General features: G+C 41.9%; 1 protein-coding gene across 3 annotated transcripts in view; it reads right to left on the bottom strand.

Moving 5' to 3' along the window:
• The window catches only part of GRM5 (glutamate metabotropic receptor 5), a 396,220-nt gene that overhangs the window by 195,642 nt on the left and 179,876 nt on the right, over nt 1-20,702 (bottom strand). For all 3 annotated transcript variants that reach the window (XM_019530366.1, XM_019530368.1, XM_019530369.1), the window contains exon 2: nt 12,651-12,900. In XM_019530366.1, coding sequence (XP_019385911.1) covers nt 12,651-12,900 — 250 coding nt within the window. The remainder of the gene's footprint in view (nt 1-12,650; nt 12,901-20,702) is intronic.

The raw sequence follows: 20,702 nt of genomic DNA, 5'->3' as shown, positions 1-20,702 counted from the left end.
TGCCCAAGTTGTCATCCACTACTACATTCCCCACTTATTCATCCCTATTTGTGAGCAGTGAGTCAAGAAGAGCATGGACTGCTCCAGCACTTACACTCAGCAGTTGGTCCCAACACTCTCCAAAAACTTCCTAGATTGCTCATGCATTGTCTGTATTGCCCTCCCAGCAGATGTCATAGTGATTGAAGTCTCCCACGAGAACCCGATGATTGGGAAACTTCCACTAGCTTTTTGAAAAAAGCCTCATCTACCACTTCCTCTTGGTCTGGTGGTCTTTAGCAGATCCCAACCACATCACCCTTATTGCTTTCTCTTCTGATCCTAACCCAGAGACTTTCAACAGGCCTATCTCTAGTTTCATACTGGAGCTCTGAGCAATACATACAGCTATTTTACAGAAAATGCAACTCCTCCTCTTCTCCCCTGCCTGCCTGTCCTGAACAGTTTATACCCATCCATGACAGTGCTCCAGTCATGTGAGCTCCCACCAAGTCTCTGTTATTCCAATCACATCATAGTTTCACAACTGTGGGAGGATATCCCGTTCTTCCTGCTCATTTCCCAGGCTCTGTGCATTTGTGTACAGGAACCTGAGAAACTAGTTCACTGCCCTGATTTCTCAGGAAGTATGAGAGCACCTCCCCTGTTGACCCATCCTGCTTGCTCTGCCTCCAGGTCTCTTGCTTCCTCACTTACTTCAGGGATTTGTTCTCCATCACCAACCAAACCTAGCTTAAAGCCCTCCTTGCTAGGTTACAGAGGCTGTCTGTGAAGATGCTCTTCCCTCTCTTCATCAGGTGGATCCCATCTCTTCCCAGCAATCCTTCTTCTTGAACCAACATCCTATGGTCAAAGAAGCCAAAGCCCTGCTGGCAATACCACCTGCACAGCCAGGTATTGTTCTGCAAAATGCACCCATTCCTGCCCGGGCCCTTTTCCCTTGACTGAAAGGATGAAAGAGAACATGACCTGAGTTCCAGACCCCTTCACCCTTGCACCCAGAGCCCTTTAATCATTTTTGATCCTCTCAAGGTCTTCCCTGGCAGTATCATTAGTGTTCACGTGGATGAGCAGCATGGGATAGTATTCAGAGGGCCAGATGAATTTTTGTAATACCTCTGTGACATCTTGGATCTGGGCTCCAGGCAAGCAACAGACTTTCTGAGACAACAGGTCAGATCAGTCTATGGCTCCCTTTGTCCCCTGCAGCAGGGTGTCTGTAAACACCACCACCACCCTTCACTTCTTAGTGGTGGTTAACATGATCCTTCCCACCTTGGTGAGGCCTGGTCTGCATAGGCAGATTAACACACAGGAGCAAGAGGCAGGCAGTGAGGCATGCATATGAGCATATGCATAGCCATAAGGCATGCAGGTGACCAGAAGCACAGCCTGGCAGAGAGCAGCTTCATACAGGTAAGTCTATGGTGGGGAAGTGGCATGGGGTGGGGGTAAATAAAGGCCCCCGTGTCGAGCGGGGGAGCTGAGGCAGAGGCAGGGGCAGGGGGCATGGCACTGCCCAGCCATGGCAGGGAGCAGGATGGAGCTGCAGGTGGCTCATCCAAGAGACCGGGGGAGGGGGTAAAGGGGTGGCTCCCTGTTGCTATGTGCACCCTGGGGGGAGGGGGGAGGCAGGGAGACGCATGTGCCTCCCAGATGTGTGTGCAGGGTAGAGGAGGGCTGTGCGCTGTTTTCTTGAGTCTCTCTGCTCTGCTGCCTTCCAGGCAGGCAGGGGACACGCTGCCCATGCAGGGCCCCCAGGGCAAAGGCAGCAGAGCAGAGAGACCCAAGCAAAATACTAGTCCAAGAAGTTGGGCAAATTATTTTAAAAGTTCCATTTCTGAAGCTAGGATTGTAAATGAATGCTTAGCACACTTGATCATCTTCAGGCCACTTATCTAGCTACCCAAACCCTTTAAAGTCTAAATTTAAGGCTCTGTGTTTTAAAAAAATGCAGATATACATTTTTTGACAAGGGGAGAACCTCCAAAAGGCTATCCTCAAACGAATCGAAGAATCAATCTGGCCAGGAGGCATGCTCCATTTTCCTTATAGCTCAGTACACAGCAAATGCAGTCAGACTGGAAAAAACACCACTATAAGCTATGTTTTATTAAACCAACTAAAGTAGTTGAAAAAATTCTTCTTTGCAAGCTTTGCAATCTATTTATTAATGCTTTTTGATACATTCATGTTTTTAATGGAGTGTGGGAGGCTTCCAACTTTCTGTTTGCCCAGGGCCCCGATAAATCTTAATCTGCCTCTGCTGGCCTGTCCTCCTCCACCAATGGAACGTGATCCTTCCTCTCTGTTGCTGGCACTGCATATCTCTTCTCCAGATGAACTGCTGCAGGTGGAGGTAAGTCTGGGTATTCACATACTTTTGATTGATCATAGTAATCTTTCATGGACCTCTTAAACATAGTCTGCAGACCCCCAGGAGTCCACAGACCACAAGTTGAAAAATACGGCTGTAAAAAACTCAAGACTAGCACAAGTTTGCCTGGCCTTAGAGTGTTGATAAGATCATGTGTTTCTCTAGCAGTTGGGCTGAAAGTAGGAGTCGGCACCGAAGACAACAGCCATATTTTGATCATTGCTGCCCTTTTCTGCTGCCTTTTGTGTGTATTTATTTCATGTTGTTTTCCCAACAATCTTGGAGTTTAGCAACAACATCTCAACCAGTATTTTCTTTTCCTAGCAAATCAGGATATGTAATACCATTCAAAAAAGGTGTCAAATATGTTAGTGGGAGCAAGGGATACCTTAGAAAAATTCTCCATTGCTAATGTGAAAAGGAACAAAGGATATAAAATGAAAGTTTTCTAAGTACTTTATGTGGTTTGTCCTTCTTTTTCCTGTACCTCTACTAAGAGGTTAAAAAATAGCGGTGGTTTCAGACCAAGCAGGGTCAGGTCTGTGCACTGGAAGTCCTGACCTACCTTTAATAGTCTCTAGTGACAAGATCATATTAACACCTTTGGGCATATCTACATATGAAATTAATGTGAAGCAACAAACTCTGGTGCAATATGCACCAGAGTTTATTTCTCCCAGGCTCCATGTTTACATGTGTGCCTAGGACTGCAGCATGTTGAGCCAGGTCAAAGCAGCCCTTGCTGGCAGGAAGCCCCCGGGGTCATCCTGCCAGCTCAGAGCTGGGCTGATCCAGCTCAGTGTGCTGCAGAGAGGCTGGTTGGGGCATAAGGATGCTCCAGTGCAGGGTAGCTAGTAGGCAGCCCCCACACTGAAGCACTTTCATGCCCCATCCAGCCCGGTCCAAAAAAAAATTAGTCAGGCACAGTATCTGAAGCCAAGCTGGAATTCAAGGCAGTTTGCTGGATAGGAGAGAAGGTTACTATTTATACTGAAATAGCTAGGGAAAGCAGCTGAATGATGCACAAAAAAAGTGGATTTGAAATTGTAAAAAAAAAAAAAGAAACCTTAGAAAAAATAGTTACAGAAGCTCTATTCTACCTAATCCCACACTCAGTTGTGTTAGAGAGAAAACAGACATGTCTGAGGGATAGATGGGACTAGGATCAGGTCTGATGACAGAATTAACTAGTTTTATCTACACTTTAGTTCCTTCCTCTCAAGTTAAGTTAGCTCAAGTGAGGACACCCACACATCTAAATAGCAGCCTTTTCTTTTCACTACAGATCTATGTATTTTTTCCCTTGTGATTTCTGATTCTGGTCCTTCTACATTTCCAGTATCCCTTGAAATTGCTTCCTATTTTTTCACTATGTGAAAAATAAAAACATTTTTAAAAATCTCCTTTTTTCTGCAGTCTTTAATGTATCATAGCATTCTCTTCTTGCATCATTTTAAGATTTTGCAGCCAGTTTGTGTGATTCTTCTGTGCAAGGTGTGTATCTCCTGTGCTGCTATCTCCTGTTTTCTGCCATTCCCAAAATGCTTCTTTTTTTCTTTGCTTTGTATTTCTGCTTTCCATCAACATTTTGGCTTCCTTTCTTTGTTTTTTCATATACTTTACAGCACTCAGCTTTGCTCCTGTCTTAATATTATATTAATTCTCGAACCCTTCACTGTATAGCTTGTCTTCTCCTTTCCATTACATTTTCTCTCTAATCCATAAAATCTCCTTTAAGATTACACAAGTTAGTATTTCTATTTCTCTTTTTTTCTTCTCTACAACAATATCTGTAATCAGAAGTCCATATTGAGTCATTACCACTTTCCCTGGTATGACCTTCCTGTTAATGGTTATTTTTCCTGTCCCTTTGCTTACCAAGGACATAATCAATTTGACTTTTGCTTAGACCACTCTCATATGGAAAGAAGTTTTCTTCTCTCTGAAATGCAGCAATCAGTTGGTCCAAGTTTTCAGCCATCTCTAGCATTGTTTGTCTATCCTTATTCATAACTTCTAAGTGAGACCTAATATCCAATCCTTGGGTGCTTCAGGAGGCTGGGGTGAGGGGGGATGTTTAATTAGTGAACTGTGCTAATTAAAAGTGCCCAAGAGTCATGTGTATCAGTGTCCCCATGCTGAAAAAAATGGTGGGGTGCTTTGAACTAAAGCTCATTCAAAGTGTGCAAGTGCCCCGTGTTTCTAAAATGTAGAGAGTGGTTTCAGCATGGTAGTATGAAGTTTAATATTACTTCTCAGTTTTTTCAAGCATTAATTAAAACTGCTCTTCATATCCCTGATACTCATATCCAGTCTGTTTTTGAATCTTGCTAAGCTTTTGGTCTCAGTGACTTCCTGAAGCAATGAGTCTAATTATAAGTTGTATGAAAAAAAAATACTTCCTTTTATTGGTTTGAATTTCCCATCTTTGGATTGTGTTGCACACCAACTTTGTTCCCGAGATATGAGACAAGAAATACAGAAGTCCTTCCAATCAGTTGCCCCTATGCCATTGATTCTAATAATATTTTGTTAACGGCCTTTCTTGTTCATCTCCTTTGCACAGTAAACAATCCCATACTTTTCCCTCTCTCCTTCCATGAAAGTTTTTCTCTGTCTTGGATCACTCTCATCACGCTTTTCTGAACCATGCCTAGTTCTCATTTTTAAGATGGGCTGAGCAGTATTGCAGAAAACATTCCAGAAGATGCTGGCCACTTCTTTTTCCCACGTTGAATGAAATTTGGAATAATTTAGAGAGAATGAATTCAACTGCAGCTCAAGGGGTGTACTTGGTAGCTGTGTTGGTCTGAGACAAGAAGACATACAAAAACTAGAACTCTTAGTTCCAAAATGATACCTTTTATTAGACCAACTAAGAAATCATGAGAAAATTCCTGAAAGACTGCAGCTCAAAGGAGTTTTTTTCACCCAAAAGTAGTTCAAATACATTTTTTTTCTTTTGGAGGGTGGTTCCTGCTTGTTACAATACCAGCCAGCACAGCAAAACCAAAACTTCTTTAAAATGCATTTTGATTAGTTTGCTTATGAATAATTTCCCCCAATAAAGGTTTTTTTTTTAATGAAAAGTATACTTTTGTAATATTTTTTCCATTTATTTAAATAATCCCTGACAAACTATAATCCTCATTATTTATATATGGAAATAGAAGAGTCTAGTAGTCAAGTGACTCCCTTGAGACTCAAAAGTTCCATCCCTGGCTCCACCACTGACCTGCTCTATAATTCTGGGTGACTCCCTTCACTTCTATGGGCCTCTCTTTCCCCTCCTACCTTTCATTTGTCTTTTCTGTTTAGAACATAAACCCTTTGGCCTGAGTCCAACACAACCCTGCTCTCAGTTGCAGGAGTTAGGTTCTACCATAATACCAATAATAAATGAAGAGTGTGAATTATTCAACCATGTCCAGATGAGTGCAGCCTAGCGGTATGTGTTGCCACAAACACGTGCCGCATATTGCACATTCAGATGTTCTCCATGCTGTAAGGGAGTACTGCCCATGTATTTGCTGCTCTGCTTTTTTTCTGCAGGTTTTTTTGACCCCTGGGTATCCAAATAAAAGAAAAAAACCTGTGGAAAAAAAAGAGAGCAGTGCATGCACAGGCAGTGTGTGCTGCTCAAAAGCGGAGCCAGGCTGCCTGGAGCCACACTGCAGCTGCTGGTCAGGCTCTGTGCAGCAGAAACGCCACTGCTACAGCCCAGGGAGGTCCCCAGAACCCCAGGTAAGTTGCTGGGGTAGCACTGTGCTGGCAGCAGCCTCCCCTACCCCATCCAGATAATTTGCCATGTGCCAAAGTGTGCATGACATGAGTGTTCCCTAGGGATAAGTAGCAGCAAAGGAAGGTGTGACGCCACTACTTGTCCCCGCGGAACCAAGTGTCATGTGGATACAGCCACAAAGTGCAAAGTGTTTTGAAATCCTTGGGCATGTCCACACATGCAAGCATGTATGCTCACAGCAGCTCAAATAACAAAAGCACAATTTTGTGCAAGAGATTTGTGCCTCAGCACACGTGCTTCAACATGCATTTTGGTGTGGGGCAAATTGTGCCACTTGGGACAAACTGACCCTGCCCTGCTCCTACCAGATCTTCAGACATGGGGAGCTAGAGGTTGGGGCCAGCATTGTGTGTAGCATCGGAAGCTGCAGGTGACAGCAGGAGCTATCCCGGTTCTGTTGGAGGGCGTGTGGGTCAGGCCACTGCCATATGCAGCTGCTGATCTGAGGCAGCCCCTCACCACCAGGGATGTCTACCAGGAGCGGGCATGAGTGTCCCCATGGCCAATGTGCAGGGGGGCCTGTGGGTGCAAGGGGGAGCTGTGGGTGCAGGGCGAGTATGGGGTGCAGGGGGGCCTGTGGGTGCAAGGGGGAGCTGTGGGTGCAGGGCGAGTATGGGGTGCAGGGGGGCCTGTGGGTCATGTGGGGGGGGGTGTGATCAGGGGACCCGCCCCTCCTGAACAGTGCACTCCACCCCCACAGTCCCCTGTGCTGGAGCAGCAGGGGAAGGGGACAGGCATAAAGACGCTCTGGCTGGGTGCCAGAGTATCTCTTTGGAGGTCCCAGTCTCCAGTTGCCTCATGGCATGCTTCAGGAGTGTGCCCTGCACTGGTTTGTCCCAGCATGATTTTTTTTTTTTTTTTAATACCAGGATTTCCCGGTATCAAAATTAGAACATACTTTCTTTCCCAGCGTGCCTCTTGCAGTGTCTCAGACTGCTTGCTCATCTGGATGTAGCCCTTGAGGCTGGAAGCTTCTATATCAAGCTACTGTGAACTGGATAATAGCATCATAGATGTTTTGTTCAAATATCAAAAAGTAATCTTAATAGAGGGGGAGGAGAAGCAGAGCAAGGTGTATGCCTAGTTTGAAACATAAGCCTGCCCTACCAGAGCTGAACATTAAATAAGATCAAAACAGATTGTTTCTGTAATCAGCAATATCTTCCATAAGCCACGATCCAGCCAGGATATTATATCCAACACAATTATTTTAGCCAATGTAATTAATGCTCCATATTTCTTTCTACAGCATGTTCAGAAGACAGCTATACTGTTTCTGGATATATTTCTTGTACTCTAATAAGTTCCATCTGTAATAATATTTCCTGTCTGATGACCTGCAGATGCTACAAGCAATAAGCACATGAAGATATGGCCTTGTGCCTGCATCTCTATTAAGTTGAATAATTGCTGGGTTAAAGTAGAGCAGAATATGTTACACTTGGAATTCAGTGCACTCACCTTTTTATTTGGGGTTGAATCCAGTTCCTCAAGGCATCCGAGGTAAATATTTGCTGAGCATTTAAAATGTTTTTCATGCATCAGAAAAACCCCTAAAGCTCTACTGTCACTTAAATGCTTGCCATCTTTCATCTCTATCACAAATAAGCAAAGCAATCACAGTTACTGCAGAAAATGTGAAGAATTTAGCATTTCTGGAGGGCTACCTTTTTTCCAGAGATCTGCCTATGTAAGACAAAACCAGAGTCCAGCTGGCATGTGCTCTGGGCTATACTTGTGGGGCATCAAGATTGCAAACATGATTTATGCAAGATGACAGTGTGGAAAATATGGAGGAAATACAAACAAACAGGAATGATAGCCCAGGGGTCAGAGGGATAGCTCAGCATGGGAGGGGTTGGTTCAATTCCCTGATTTCTCACAGAGTCCCTGTTTGACCTTGGTAAGTCACTTCATCACTCTACCCTGTTTATCAGCTCTAAAAATAATACTAGCACTAGTGAGTCCCCTGGATACTACAGTAATAAGAACTACCGGGGTTCTGTGGTACTGTCGAACACAGTGGAGACACTGGTCTTGAGAGTGATCATTCCCAGGGTGGCTTCATCACCACATTTCCAACAAGGGTATCTAGCAAAGAATGGGTAGGGTATGCTCACAAGCAAACCTCCTCAAGAACTCTGCAAAATGGGGTGTATATACCTAAACTGTAATCTGAATGCTGTAATTTAGCCCTTTTCTCACCCTTTGCTCCAAGAGGGCAAAAAGCTGAAAAGCCCTTTTTCTAAGATATTTTGCATTGTCTCAGCTACACTCAGGAAGGACAGAGGATAAAAGCAAAGTATCATGTGGTCCCCATCCTCTTCCCCTACCTGCATGGAGGATGGAGTATAACTAACAGTGGCACCTTTCATATCTCATAACTCTGGGCTCCTGCAGTTCATTGGTATGTTAAGCTGCTGTTGGAGCATCTACACATCACCCTATGGTGATATTGTTACTGCTCTGTGCTTTAGAAGTACTAAAGCCATCCTTTCGGAACTACTAAAGTACGGCGCAGTAACTGCCCATACTGCACCGTGCATGCGGCCTACGGTTAGTTTTAGCTGCTACTTCACCATAGCAGCATGCTAAAATGGGGGAGTGCATTACTACAGCGAAGGAGCTGCCAGTCGTGTATACTCATGCGATCACTACATTGCTGTAGTGCATCGTACAGTGACATAGTGCATCGATATAGCAACATAGGGCGACGTGTAGACTTGCCCTGTGAGTCAATATTCTAGGCAAGCTCATAGTTATTTCTCCTCCTGTGGTTCATTTAAGGATTTCCTAGAATCCATATTTTTCCATCACATAAATAAGCTACAAAGACTAATCTATTTCTAAGACTTCAAACTGTCTTTTGTAGTTTCTAAAACCTATTATCTTTATCGTATCTCACTCCAGGGTATACACTTGTAGGTTCACTGCACCACAGGAAGGTGTTTAGAGTAGTCTGTTTTATGCCTTGTTCTTTATAATGAAGCTAGGGAATAAACATTAGATCACTAGTGCACACTGAGGTGTAGTGTATTGATTAAACAGCCTCTCAGGACCCTTGCTATTCACTGTAGCTCACCAAATAAACATGTAATGTTACAAATATGACTTAAGTACTCTGAGCAATCCTTACACATAAAAAAGTAAGAACAAGCTAGAAAATACATATGTATTTTTCGGAGCTTCTAGAGGATTCTAGGGGTCTATCCTGAACCATACGCTGGTCTTATTACTAGAGCGCTCACAGATTTTTGGATGAAGATTTTCAGTTTTCATTTCATTTTTACCACCCACATCCAAGGGAAGTGCTCTAAACATTGTGTGAAGAAGTAAATCTTTCCCTACACCAATACCTATTTAATAGTTTATACAACAGTAACAGAATGAGTTTCTTCTTCCCCAGAAAAAACTAACTGCCTAGCAGTAAAAGGCTGCTCCTTTGCAAGGTGGCAAACCCAAATTCAAGTCCCTGTTCACTCTCATGTAGTTCACAGATTTAAAACTGTGTGTCCCAGTCAACTATTCTAACAATTAGTTTACTCTAAGAGCTGGCTATCTCATTTTTCATTAAATTTTTTTTTAAAGGTCTCAGATTTGTTCCAGGGTGGAACATCAAAGTTCGGCTGGGATGAGAGAACTGTTTCCTATCCAGCTTATGGGTGCGGACAGAAATGACAGTGCTCGTTTGATCTGGCCACAGAAAGTTTATAGCTCTGACCAAACACAAGTGCGCAGCTACAGACAGCTTAAAAATGGCTGACTGGGTGAAAATCTGACCCCTCATTGCATGAAGTATCAGATAAAGATGGGTCTTTTGTAACTTGTGTTTGTAGAGGTATAAACTTTGCCTCTCTTGTAACTTGTGTTTGTAGAGCTCCCAGCCTGTCACTGCAGAATGAGAGGGGGGAAAGGGAGCAGAGGAAGTTCAGTCTGGGTTTTTTTTCCAGCCCCCAAAAAGGGTAGGATGGGTATATTGGAGTTCCCCCTCCTCCAAGGTGCAGGGGAGGCTCCAATTCACCCACCCTTCAACACTAGCTGGGGAGCCCCAAGAACAATCTCCATCTGCTGCCTTTCCCCGCTCCCATTCTGAAAAAAGTGAGCACTGGCAAAGAGCCGTGTCCCTTGCTATGGGACGTGGCTGCTAGATTCCCCTGCCCCTGGAACCAACAGTGAACGTCTGTTTGGTCGGGGGTAACGCTGAAACTCAGAACTCTTTGCAGAAATCATTCTGAGTTACAGCTGGGAGCTACACTTCTATTTGCACTCGTACATCATTAACAAAAAGGACATAAAATACTACTATCAGCTGCCTGAAAAAGAGCAAGAAAAAGGTGATATAGCTGATTCCCCTTTTCTGTAGATCCCAGCAGAGCTGATAGGAACAATTATCAGGGCCAGGGAGAGAAAGCATCCTGCCTTCCAGCAATTGCCAACTGGCCAATATAACAAAGTGTATTTTTACCGTACCCCTAGCTGGAGAGGTGCGACTGGTTTTCTCTGCTTCATTTCCTCCTGCCCCAGCAGATACTGGCCATAACTAAGAATGTAGACCAAAGCTTTTAGACTCCACTGATCATCAAAATCATATCTCAGTGCCTTTTAATATCGAAGATAAAAAAATCAAAAGGATCTGTCTGCACAGATCACACTCCAGTGACAATATTCACAAATAAACACAACAGTTGTGCTGGAGGCAAGAACATGCAAAAATCACTCAAATAGGAGTAACAGGTTTTATTTTATTTGTTTTGTTTTTAACCCAAATTTTCTGCATAGACTTCTAAAACAAACCAACGCAGCCATTCCACTGAATAAAAATAGTATACTGACTATAATGATATGCTAAACTGTTTTTCAATTACACATGACAACCCCTGATCGTAACTAAGGTATGTACTGTATATCTTACTGAAAACATGCAAAGTCGCTTATGTGTGGCCTCTACCTTTTTTAAAGATCTACAGTTGATCCCGTGCACTGACTCAGTCTCATTCAGTCACAAATGGACCTCTCTCAGTCATATTCTTCAACTGTTGTATATAAGTAACTCCTATTACAATGAAAAGAAGTTTGAGCTCTGCATCAACCAATTACCTACAGGGCTTTTGATAATGGGAGGCTTGCAGTTAAGAAATTTCTCTTTGCAGTTAGTGTAATAGAGGCCCACTAAAGTGATGAACACCAACTGCAACTGAAGTTGATAGAGGTTATAGGTGTTCTGTAAATGAGACTGGAAATGGTTCAAATAAGACATGATTTGACAGAGCAAATTCGCTTGGAGCATGATAGCCATAACAATGAGCTCATCTTTATTTAAGGCACGGAAATATATAAGCCATTATAATTTAGCAAAAAGAGGTAGTAAGCGTTTCCTTCTGGAGAGAAGAGAAGACAATGAAAGTAAGCAGGAGTCCATGTTGTCCATGTTCTTCTCCTCATTGTTCCCCACCAAGGTGGGGTGAACAGCCATGTGAAAGAGGCAGGTGGTGTGAAGAGAAGCCCAGGCTCTACAAGGACTAAGAGATGAGGCCCACAGATACCAATGCAACTGTTTAGAAATGCACTATTCCCATTTTGTTCACATACCAACTGGTAGCTCACCAGTTTACCTTGCATCTCTGTCACACTCCTGTCATCTCATCAGTATGGTCATTAACCTTCAAGCTGAGTCCAAGCTCACAGTAGCATTTATTCATCCTTCCAACTATACTTTATTGGAGTCAGGGCAAGGGTAGGCTACATCATATAAACTGGATATCTTTTTTTTTTTCCCCCCACAGAAAACACATTAGTGTTTCTTCCAAACACGTAGAAAATGAACAAAGGCACATTGAGTGTACATCAGTCACCTTTTGTCTCTGTGGAATCACCTCGGTCTCATTTCCTGCTTAATTAATGCAGCTAAGTATTTTCGTTTCTCCCCCGTGTGCAGATGGAAGTGAACATTTGTACCACAGTGACTGAGCTCCTCATTATACACCAGAACGCCCGAATGCTGCGATTAGTATTCTAACGAAAGAACTCCATTGCACCTAAAGAAAATCAGCAATTTGCATATTATCTCCCCGTTTTTAAGAGACTCCATTTTGGCAAAAGGGCAGACCCCTTTACAAGACACAAAAGGGCTGTCTTTTAAGACAAGTGCACTCAGATCAAGCTATCAATGACATTGTACTTACACGGCACATTTTTAAAATGTGGCAATGAAACAGGATAATAGAAATCATAAATATGTATATGTACATTGCTGTCACCTTCTAGCAAATTATTTTATTGAGCAATACCTTCCAGACAGAGGCGACGCAACCTTTGTACACAATCCTTCCATGGTATTTGAACCACAGGCGATAAAGCCTTTGCCTAAAAGATATCCTGAACTTCAGCAAATGTGTATCTATACATATCCTGTGGCCAACATACATGCATGTATGTAATGGGATGGCTATAGTTAACAACAACATTACTTACCTGCCTAGAAGCAAAAATTCTCCAGCAAGCCCCAGACGCCTCATGGCCATAAGTAGCCCTCTCACAGTCATGCCTTCACAGAAGCAGGCAACCACTCTTGCCTTGGGCAGATGGCTCCTTAGTTTTCCCAGCAGTTTGTCAAAACTCTGTTCACCAGCGTTACTGTAGATCTTGTAGGAATGTGCAATGCAGATCCCCTCCTTGGCGGACATATCTTTAAAAGCTTCCATTCCACTTTCACCGTAGTTACCTAAATGGAAAACCAGAGATACGTAGAGTGTAAGAAGGATATTAAAGATTCTGAAAGCTTTTCTTTTTGCCTCCACCCCCCACCCCTTCTTTAGGAAAAATAAACATGTCAATTTAAATTTGGGCTGTCAATTAATTGTGGTTAACTTGCACGATTAACGTGCTAATTGTTTGCGTAATTGTATTTAACATATTAAATCATGCACGTGGTTTTGATGCCCATGCCTGGGGTGTCCTGTGCTGCTTTCACCACCATGTCCAAGCTGCCCTGCGGGGCAGCGGTGGCAGTGCAGAGGACGTCAGGAGGGCCCCAACCACTGCGCACACCCCAGGGGAGGCACTGGGGAAACATGCCCCCACCAGATTTGTGTGTGAGGTGGAGGTGGGCTGCCGCTGCAGGCTGGGGCTGTGAGCTCTGCTGCCTTTTCCCTGGGAGCCATACACTGGTTGTGCTACACCCCCTGTCTGCCCAGCAGTGGGAGGCACAGTATGGAGTCACACGGCTTCCAGTGCAGTGGAAGCAGGTTGCAGAGCCCAGCATGCAGTGGACAGCCTGCCTCCTCCTTGTGCACAAATATAGGGGCACATGCCCCCCATTCCTCCCCCCAGAGGTGCACACAGCAGTAGTCCCCTTCCTGTGCTCCTGGATGAGCCACCCACAGCTCTGTCTCATGACCTGTCCCAACCCCAGGGCCTCACTCACCCCAGCCCCTGCTCCTGCCTCTGCCCTATTCCCTCCCTGATCATAGGGGCCTTGATCTGCACCCCTGCCTCTTCCTTCCCTCACATCGCTTCCCTCCCACACACTTACCTGCTGGGTGGTCTGTCTGTATCTGGCCCTCACTCCAAAGCCACAGCCCCCCCCAAGCCCTGCTGCCCCTCACTTCCAACCCATGGTACCCCACATCCTACCAGGGTATACAGGAAGCCCCCTCCCCAGGCTCCAAACCCTCCACACAGACCCACAGCCCACCCACACCTTCACAAATCGCCCCCACACCCACCCCCCAACCATACAAAGTAACTGTATCATTTTGCTTAACTTTGAGTTTTTCTGTGCAGTTTTGAGTTTTTAGCTGTGCAATTAAAATTGTGATTAATTGCAACTTATTTTTTAATTGTGCAACTAATTGCGATCACATTTGATAATCATTTATCACCCCTAATTTAAATGCATTTGTGTTTTAACAGAAGGTCAGATTATTGCTATTAACAAAGACCCACTAAATAATCCTTTTTTTTACTTGTTTTAGAGAGACAAGATAAAACTTATGCTTAAAATGTTATACACCGTGGAGCTATACACTCCCTTCTGATTTGGTTACATTGTCTCTACCAGCTCAATTCTTGGAAGTTTCCAGGTAATTTGTAAAAGGTAAAAACTCAGCATTCAGAATGTTTTTGTTTTACAAGGCAATATTCAGAATTTAAATAAAACGAGTATTAGTCAGGATGTGACTGTTTGAATAATAGAAGCTGAACCATAATGATGTTTATTTTAATCACACTCAGCCTGTAAAATAGTGAGAATGGTCCTGTGATAAAAGACTCTTCTCTGGGGGCCTCTGCACATGGCAGAACTAAAGACGAGGATCACAGCGGTCATGGCATCCGTGCTTGCTTATTTGTTTGAACTTAAAGGAGAATCCTAATCCAAACCACGAGAGATGATTGTCATGTTTTTGCCCTGCCATGGGATGAATCAAACACAAGGGAGGAACTCCCCAGAACATCTAAAAAAACATTCACCTTGTTATCTTCTTTCAAATCGCCCATTAAAACAGTCTGTTGCTGCCAAGCCTACTGAAAACTCAGACAGAAATACATTGAAGTATTGACCAGAGGAAAAAAAAAATGATAATTAAGAGGTTAGAGTTGGATCTGGGAGTTTGTACTCCTTAGTCTCATGCTGTCTCCTTTACTATAAACCTTTGTATTCTTGGGCAATGCATACTACCCTTTGTATATCAGGTTACATGTGGTATAGGAATTTGAGCATTATGACAGAGGTTATGAGCCCTCTTGTATGAGGCACTGTACATACTCATAACAGAAAACTGTCTCTAACTTACAATATAAACAAATAGGACAGCCAACCTTAAGAAACAAGAATTGTTGTTGTCTCCATTTAAAGGCAAATCAGGCAAACATTTGTCTGGGATTATCTAAACAAGAATGTTCCTGTCGTGCTCAAGAGGCTGGACTTGATGACTCCTGAAGTTTCTTTCAGCCCTATTTTTCTGTGATCTATAAAGGAGAAATGAGGCCCAGAGTGATTTCAAAGAGAGACAAAGCTAGATTCAAAATCTACACACAAAATTCTCACAAAAATTCTGAAAAAAAAGTGAGTTGGACAAGGCCAAAATATTTAATTCTGGATATTAAACTTTGTCACCTTGAGGTGTTTCCTCTCCCAGGAGAATCAGAGTTGCAGCTTGGGTGCCTCATTTTCTACTGTGAGCTATGGCCTCAGCTCCATCAAAAGTCAAAATCATGAGGCTTCATGGCAAAGGAATTCAGACCAGACCATAAATGGACCATTAGGCACATGAACCATAACGCCCATGAGGTCCTTCGGCAGGTTGGCCCCACACCAATTCACATTGAGGGGACCTAAAATGAAATGGCTGAATTTGGTTGAAAAGCAAAACTCTTTTGATTTGATTTAATCTGACCTAAAATGAAATAGTGTCCTCAGATTTTCCTAATGCAAATAGGAAATTTAGCAAAATAACTTTTTGTTTCCCCGTGGGAAATTCTGATCTTGCACAAAACTGCATTTTCCATGAAAAAGAGATTAATTAGAAAATTCCCAAACAGTCCAAATTTACATACTGAATGGAAACTCTTCAGCATGAAAAACACTAGATTAGTTATTCAAAGTATAATTTATTCCACTGAAGTTTGTTATAAGAGCATTAACTCTTTTACAGTCAAACAAATGCTTATATTGTAAAAATGCACTGATTTTGTTAAACCAAATAGCAAATAGTACCTCACGAAAAATTAGAGGAAGTGCTTCGAAATAATGAGGCCACTTGCCAAAATGTTATGTTTTTTCAGTAACAAGAAGAAAGAGATTGTGACATTCTCTGTCTGAAAGTGGCATAGTTTTTCAGCTGGGAAAACTAAGTGTATGGCATAAGCCTGAGAGAGATTTGCTGAAAACAAAATGCTGCTCTGCAGTAAGGTACTCAAACAAATTTACCAGTGGAGCTCTTGTCATGATCATTGCTGATTAAACTCCACTTAATTAATTATTCATAGTGAATTCCCTAATTGTAGAGTAGTTTTGATGAGGTATGTATATTTAATTTCAGCTACACTGTAGTGGTGATGAAGAGTCTTTGGTGGAAAAAAAAAAGGCTTTAATTTCTGTTGGATTTTTTCATGCAGCAAAGGCATATTAATAAGAATTCTCCTACAGTAATATTTCCCTTTCATTGAAAACTTGTGTTTCTGTGTGTGTGTGTCTGTGCACATGGAAAACACACATGCAGAGCAAGAAAGGGAAGTGGACAGACAGAAGGGATACAACTTTTATCAAGAGTTTCTTTTCCATGTTTTCCTCATGGACGAAGAACTGGGAGGTTTGTAAAAAGAGAGAGATGCATGGTAAAACTATGGAATCATGGACTTCAAAAAGGAATGTACTTCTTAACTTGGCAATGCAATTCGGTAGCACCAAAGGGCTGCCCACCTGTACTAGGTGCCATCCAAGAGACCCAGGCTACATAGAGACATTCACTTTCTCATGTGCTGCTGTCCTAGTAGAAACCATGAGTGTATAGATATTCAGGATTTTTCTCCCAGAGCAAAAATGTTGTTGAAAGAAAAATAACCAGGAACAACCAGGGTTAAATCACACCTGAGAGAGTTTCTCCTGGGAGAAAAAAAGCCTATATAATCTTCCTTCTGAGAAGCTGAAGCACATGCCTCCAGCATCCCAAGGTGCTTTGCTCTTACCCATCACCTTCCCCAGGGAGACAGTTTGTTGGTCAGGCAGAAGGGAGGCTAGGGAGAAGAATAAAAGGATTAACCAAGGGATAAATTAACCAGTGGATCAATTTAATGATAGCTGTGGTAGGGCCCTCCCTGGGTTTTTAAATCGTTTTTAAGTTTTCTTCTTAATCCTAAAAGAAGGAATTCATTTGTAGTTATTTCTTTGTAATCTATTTCGATTGGAAGAACTACAGAACACCACATAGAGATGAATCTGAAAGTAGTTTATATTCTAATTCTTTCTTCCCTGATGAATTTCTACCTCCAGTAAAATACTTGAAGTGTAGATCTATATTATAATTGACTCTGTTCTAGGACATAAACCAGATGCTTACTGAATCCTCATTTCTCTTGAAAATGTAGGCACAAATGTTGTAATAAGATTTGCTGACTGACTAAGACTTTAAAAAATGTGGCATAGATTTCTAAGACAACTAGGAGTTGAGCTTTCTGGGAAAGGAAAAAAAGAAAAAAGAACCAGCCTGAATTTTGGGTGTGGAATACCTGAAAATCTGGCCCTTTTTCAAAATCTGTCCACATATGTCACTGCAAACATAAAAAGTAATTCAGTTCACATCTTCCAAATGATTTATGCCTGTTCTGATCTACAATTTGTTTCAATGCAAAACATTTGCATTACCACCTACTGTATAACTATAACTAGCTGTTAGATCAACTCGAATGCATCAGGAATAGAAATTATTAAGAAGCTTAAAAAGAACAGATTGTGCTTTTTTCCAGATAAAAGTTAATATAGGAGAGTATATAATAATACTTCAATCTGATAGAAAGAGGTCAGGCAAGCTAAGTCTGCTCCAGCTACTAGATCTACCCAGCAATTGAGCCAATTAAACAGTCTTAAATACAAATCTTGGAGATTGTATCTGCATAATGAGGGGAAGGCAACAAAGACTGTGGTCTAAAAGTAATGAACAAAATACAGTGCATCTGCGTCTAACAGTATAGCCAATACCAATACACAGTAATAAAGAAAGCCAAATGAAATGTAAAGCTGCATTTTTTTATGCCAGCAGAATTTTGGTAGAGCCAGATGAATGAATATATTGCTGTTTATCATAATCTGTAAATGCAAATTGCTGCCGGAAGTATGTCTGCTTTTCAAATTAAACTCAGTGAATGTGAACTAGAGCAGCAGCATTTGAGAAGTTTGAGATATAATATTGATAGAGACACTGGAGAGAACTCAAAACACTGTGAAGTGAAAATTCATAGAGAAAAGAATAGAAAGGTAAAATGAAGTTCAAGACATATATTATGGCATTTATTTAGTAGCAATAATTTGATAGCAGTAATTCTACCTGTCACAGAGGGGGTTTTTTCTTTAACCAAAAAGAACTACTATTGTTTCTGTAGTCAGGACCTGCAAAGCACAGACAAATCCTTCTAGATTAAATCAGATTAAAATTGCTGGTGGAAATTTCCAACAGTCCAGGGAATTTAGCCACACATCTTTTCACTGGCTCTGGTGAGAGTAAACAGAGTCCAACAGCTTTCAGAATATATTTATAAAGAGGTAAACATGCACAATGTTGTATGTGCAAGTGTAAATATTGAAATAAAATTATAAAAACTGAATATACTAGCTGGCTATCAAGACACTCTTCCAGAAAGTCAAGGATGTTAAGGTGCAGAACAGCCTCCCAAATAGAAACCTCATTACTTGTTGGGAAACAATTAGAAAGTATACTGATACCTAATAGATTTTTTCATCCAACTTCTGTGATTTCATGATGCCTTTGAGGCTTAGCCATGGCTATAATGTTTAATGTCATAAAGTCAATGGGAATAGAAGTCAACCTGAGTGGAAATTTTGTTAATCCTGCTAAGTACTTATCTGCATCATTAGACACTTAACGTTTGAAAAATAGGCTCATCTTTCTTTCATTAAATTTTATATTCTTTTTTAGCCTGCATGTAAATACACTGCTGTGGTAAACATTTATTTCACAAGCTTCCTTTTCAGCTGTAGTACTATAAGGCTAGGTCAGAAATAATCAACTAAATATTGTAGTTAGTTCTCAGCAGATCTCAAGATATACACTTAAAGAGGTTTTCTTAATTCAATGGTTAAGCTTCCCTTTAGAGAGCTAAAGCCTACTGGGTTAGAAAACTTAACGCCAGCAAATATTTTATTAGTTCTTCATAGAAAAGACACCACATGCATTCCTCTCCTCTCTCCCCAGTAATTGTCAGTGATGAGACATTGGAATAATTGCAGAAAGGATAGCCATTGAACAGGTTTTAGGCATCATGCAGATAATCTAAAAATATGGTGGGGCTGCTGGAAGGGAAAGCTCCAGTATGATAATGGTTTGTCTTGGAAGCACAGGACACACCTTAACTTTTTTTGACAGGTAGTGGTGCTATCAGACCCTCTTGCTCTGAGATACGTTCTGTGTTATAGCCACAGCATAAGCTAGAATATTCCAGGGGAGATATACTAGTGATGCAGAGTTTGTCACAAAACTCTCTAGGACTCAGAGGGTACAGCTACACATGCGCGTGAGTGTGCAGTAGACTAATTTACCTCACAGTAAAGTGTCACCGTATACACACGTGCCACAATTAGGGAACGGTAGATTAATTTACTCCAGTGTAAGGCAGTCCAGTCATACTTAGGTTCTATCTGACGGCAGAATGAATGACTGTGCTTAAATGCACGTGTAGATGGTGATGTCAGGATTGGTTTACTTTGTCTCAAATTGTGCCAGAGTTTATTCAGATGTATTCATTGCACATGTAAATGCACCCAGAACTAACTTATTATCGTCGCAGTGAAGTGGGTGCCACAGACGGTATATTTCTAGGGTACAAACGAGTGCCAAGCAGATACTCAAGTTTGTTTTCCGCATGCTACTGATTGAATAGCGTTCATTCTGCATTAATTAACTGAGCTGAGAAACAGGGTTCACTACCCTAGCAGAGCGCCACACCCACACAGGTATGTTGTTTTGGTCCCAGAGCTAATAGAAAGTGAGATAGCTTCGGTATTTATTCCTACGTGCCACTGCCTTGAGCTGTGCAGGTATACGCAGACTCAAAGCGGCCTCTGTCTACCTTCACGTGTCCAGCACTCAAACATGCTGATGTGGAGAACACTGAGGCAAAGCCATCAGCCTCATATAAATGACACCTTGGTGAAACAGGCCTACCCATTTTCTTCTACAGAGGGAAGCATCTAAGGTGCTCACTTTTGAACAGCGATCAGAGAAGCCGAGCAGACTCAGGACAGCCGCAGTCGCTTTACTAAGATCGCTGTCCTCTTCCTGGTCTGTGTACATTATACATGAGAAGCACAAATGAAGAAGGGAATATGAAATTGCATTGCTTCCAATGTATTTGAGGTTTTACTTAAAGCTGGTAGAAACAAAGCTTTTTGTTTCATAGAATATGCTGTGATTTCATCCTTTTTCATCCCCAAATAAGACAACCCCTATCCCTTTCTCTTCTCCCCACCATTTTTTTTTTCCATGTGAAATAAAGCTTAGAGGGGAAGAAAATTGGTTTGCGTTTCATTCTGATTTCTATTTTTTTAATGTTTACAATCGTGGAAGTGCCCAAAACAAAAAGTCATTGTGTAAACTTATCAAAATGCATTTTCCCAGTTTTTTTTTCAAAGTCAATTTTCATCAGTTATAATCTTGTTTTATGCATTCAACAAAACTCTATTTTGTGTCAGAAAAAAAAAAAGCATACCATTTCAATATGTCTTCCTAGCTCTAACTGCAGTGCTGATCTCCATCTCATTGCATAGGAATTATTTCTGCTAGTTAATATTTT

Source organism: Crocodylus porosus, unplaced genomic scaffold (assembly GCF_001723895.1).
Source record: "Crocodylus porosus isolate Cpor-Errol unplaced genomic scaffold, CroPor_comp1, whole genome shotgun sequence".
Taxonomy (NCBI): domain Eukaryota; kingdom Metazoa; phylum Chordata; order Crocodylia; family Crocodylidae; genus Crocodylus; species Crocodylus porosus.
This window is presented reverse-complemented; position numbering and strand designations above follow the sequence as displayed.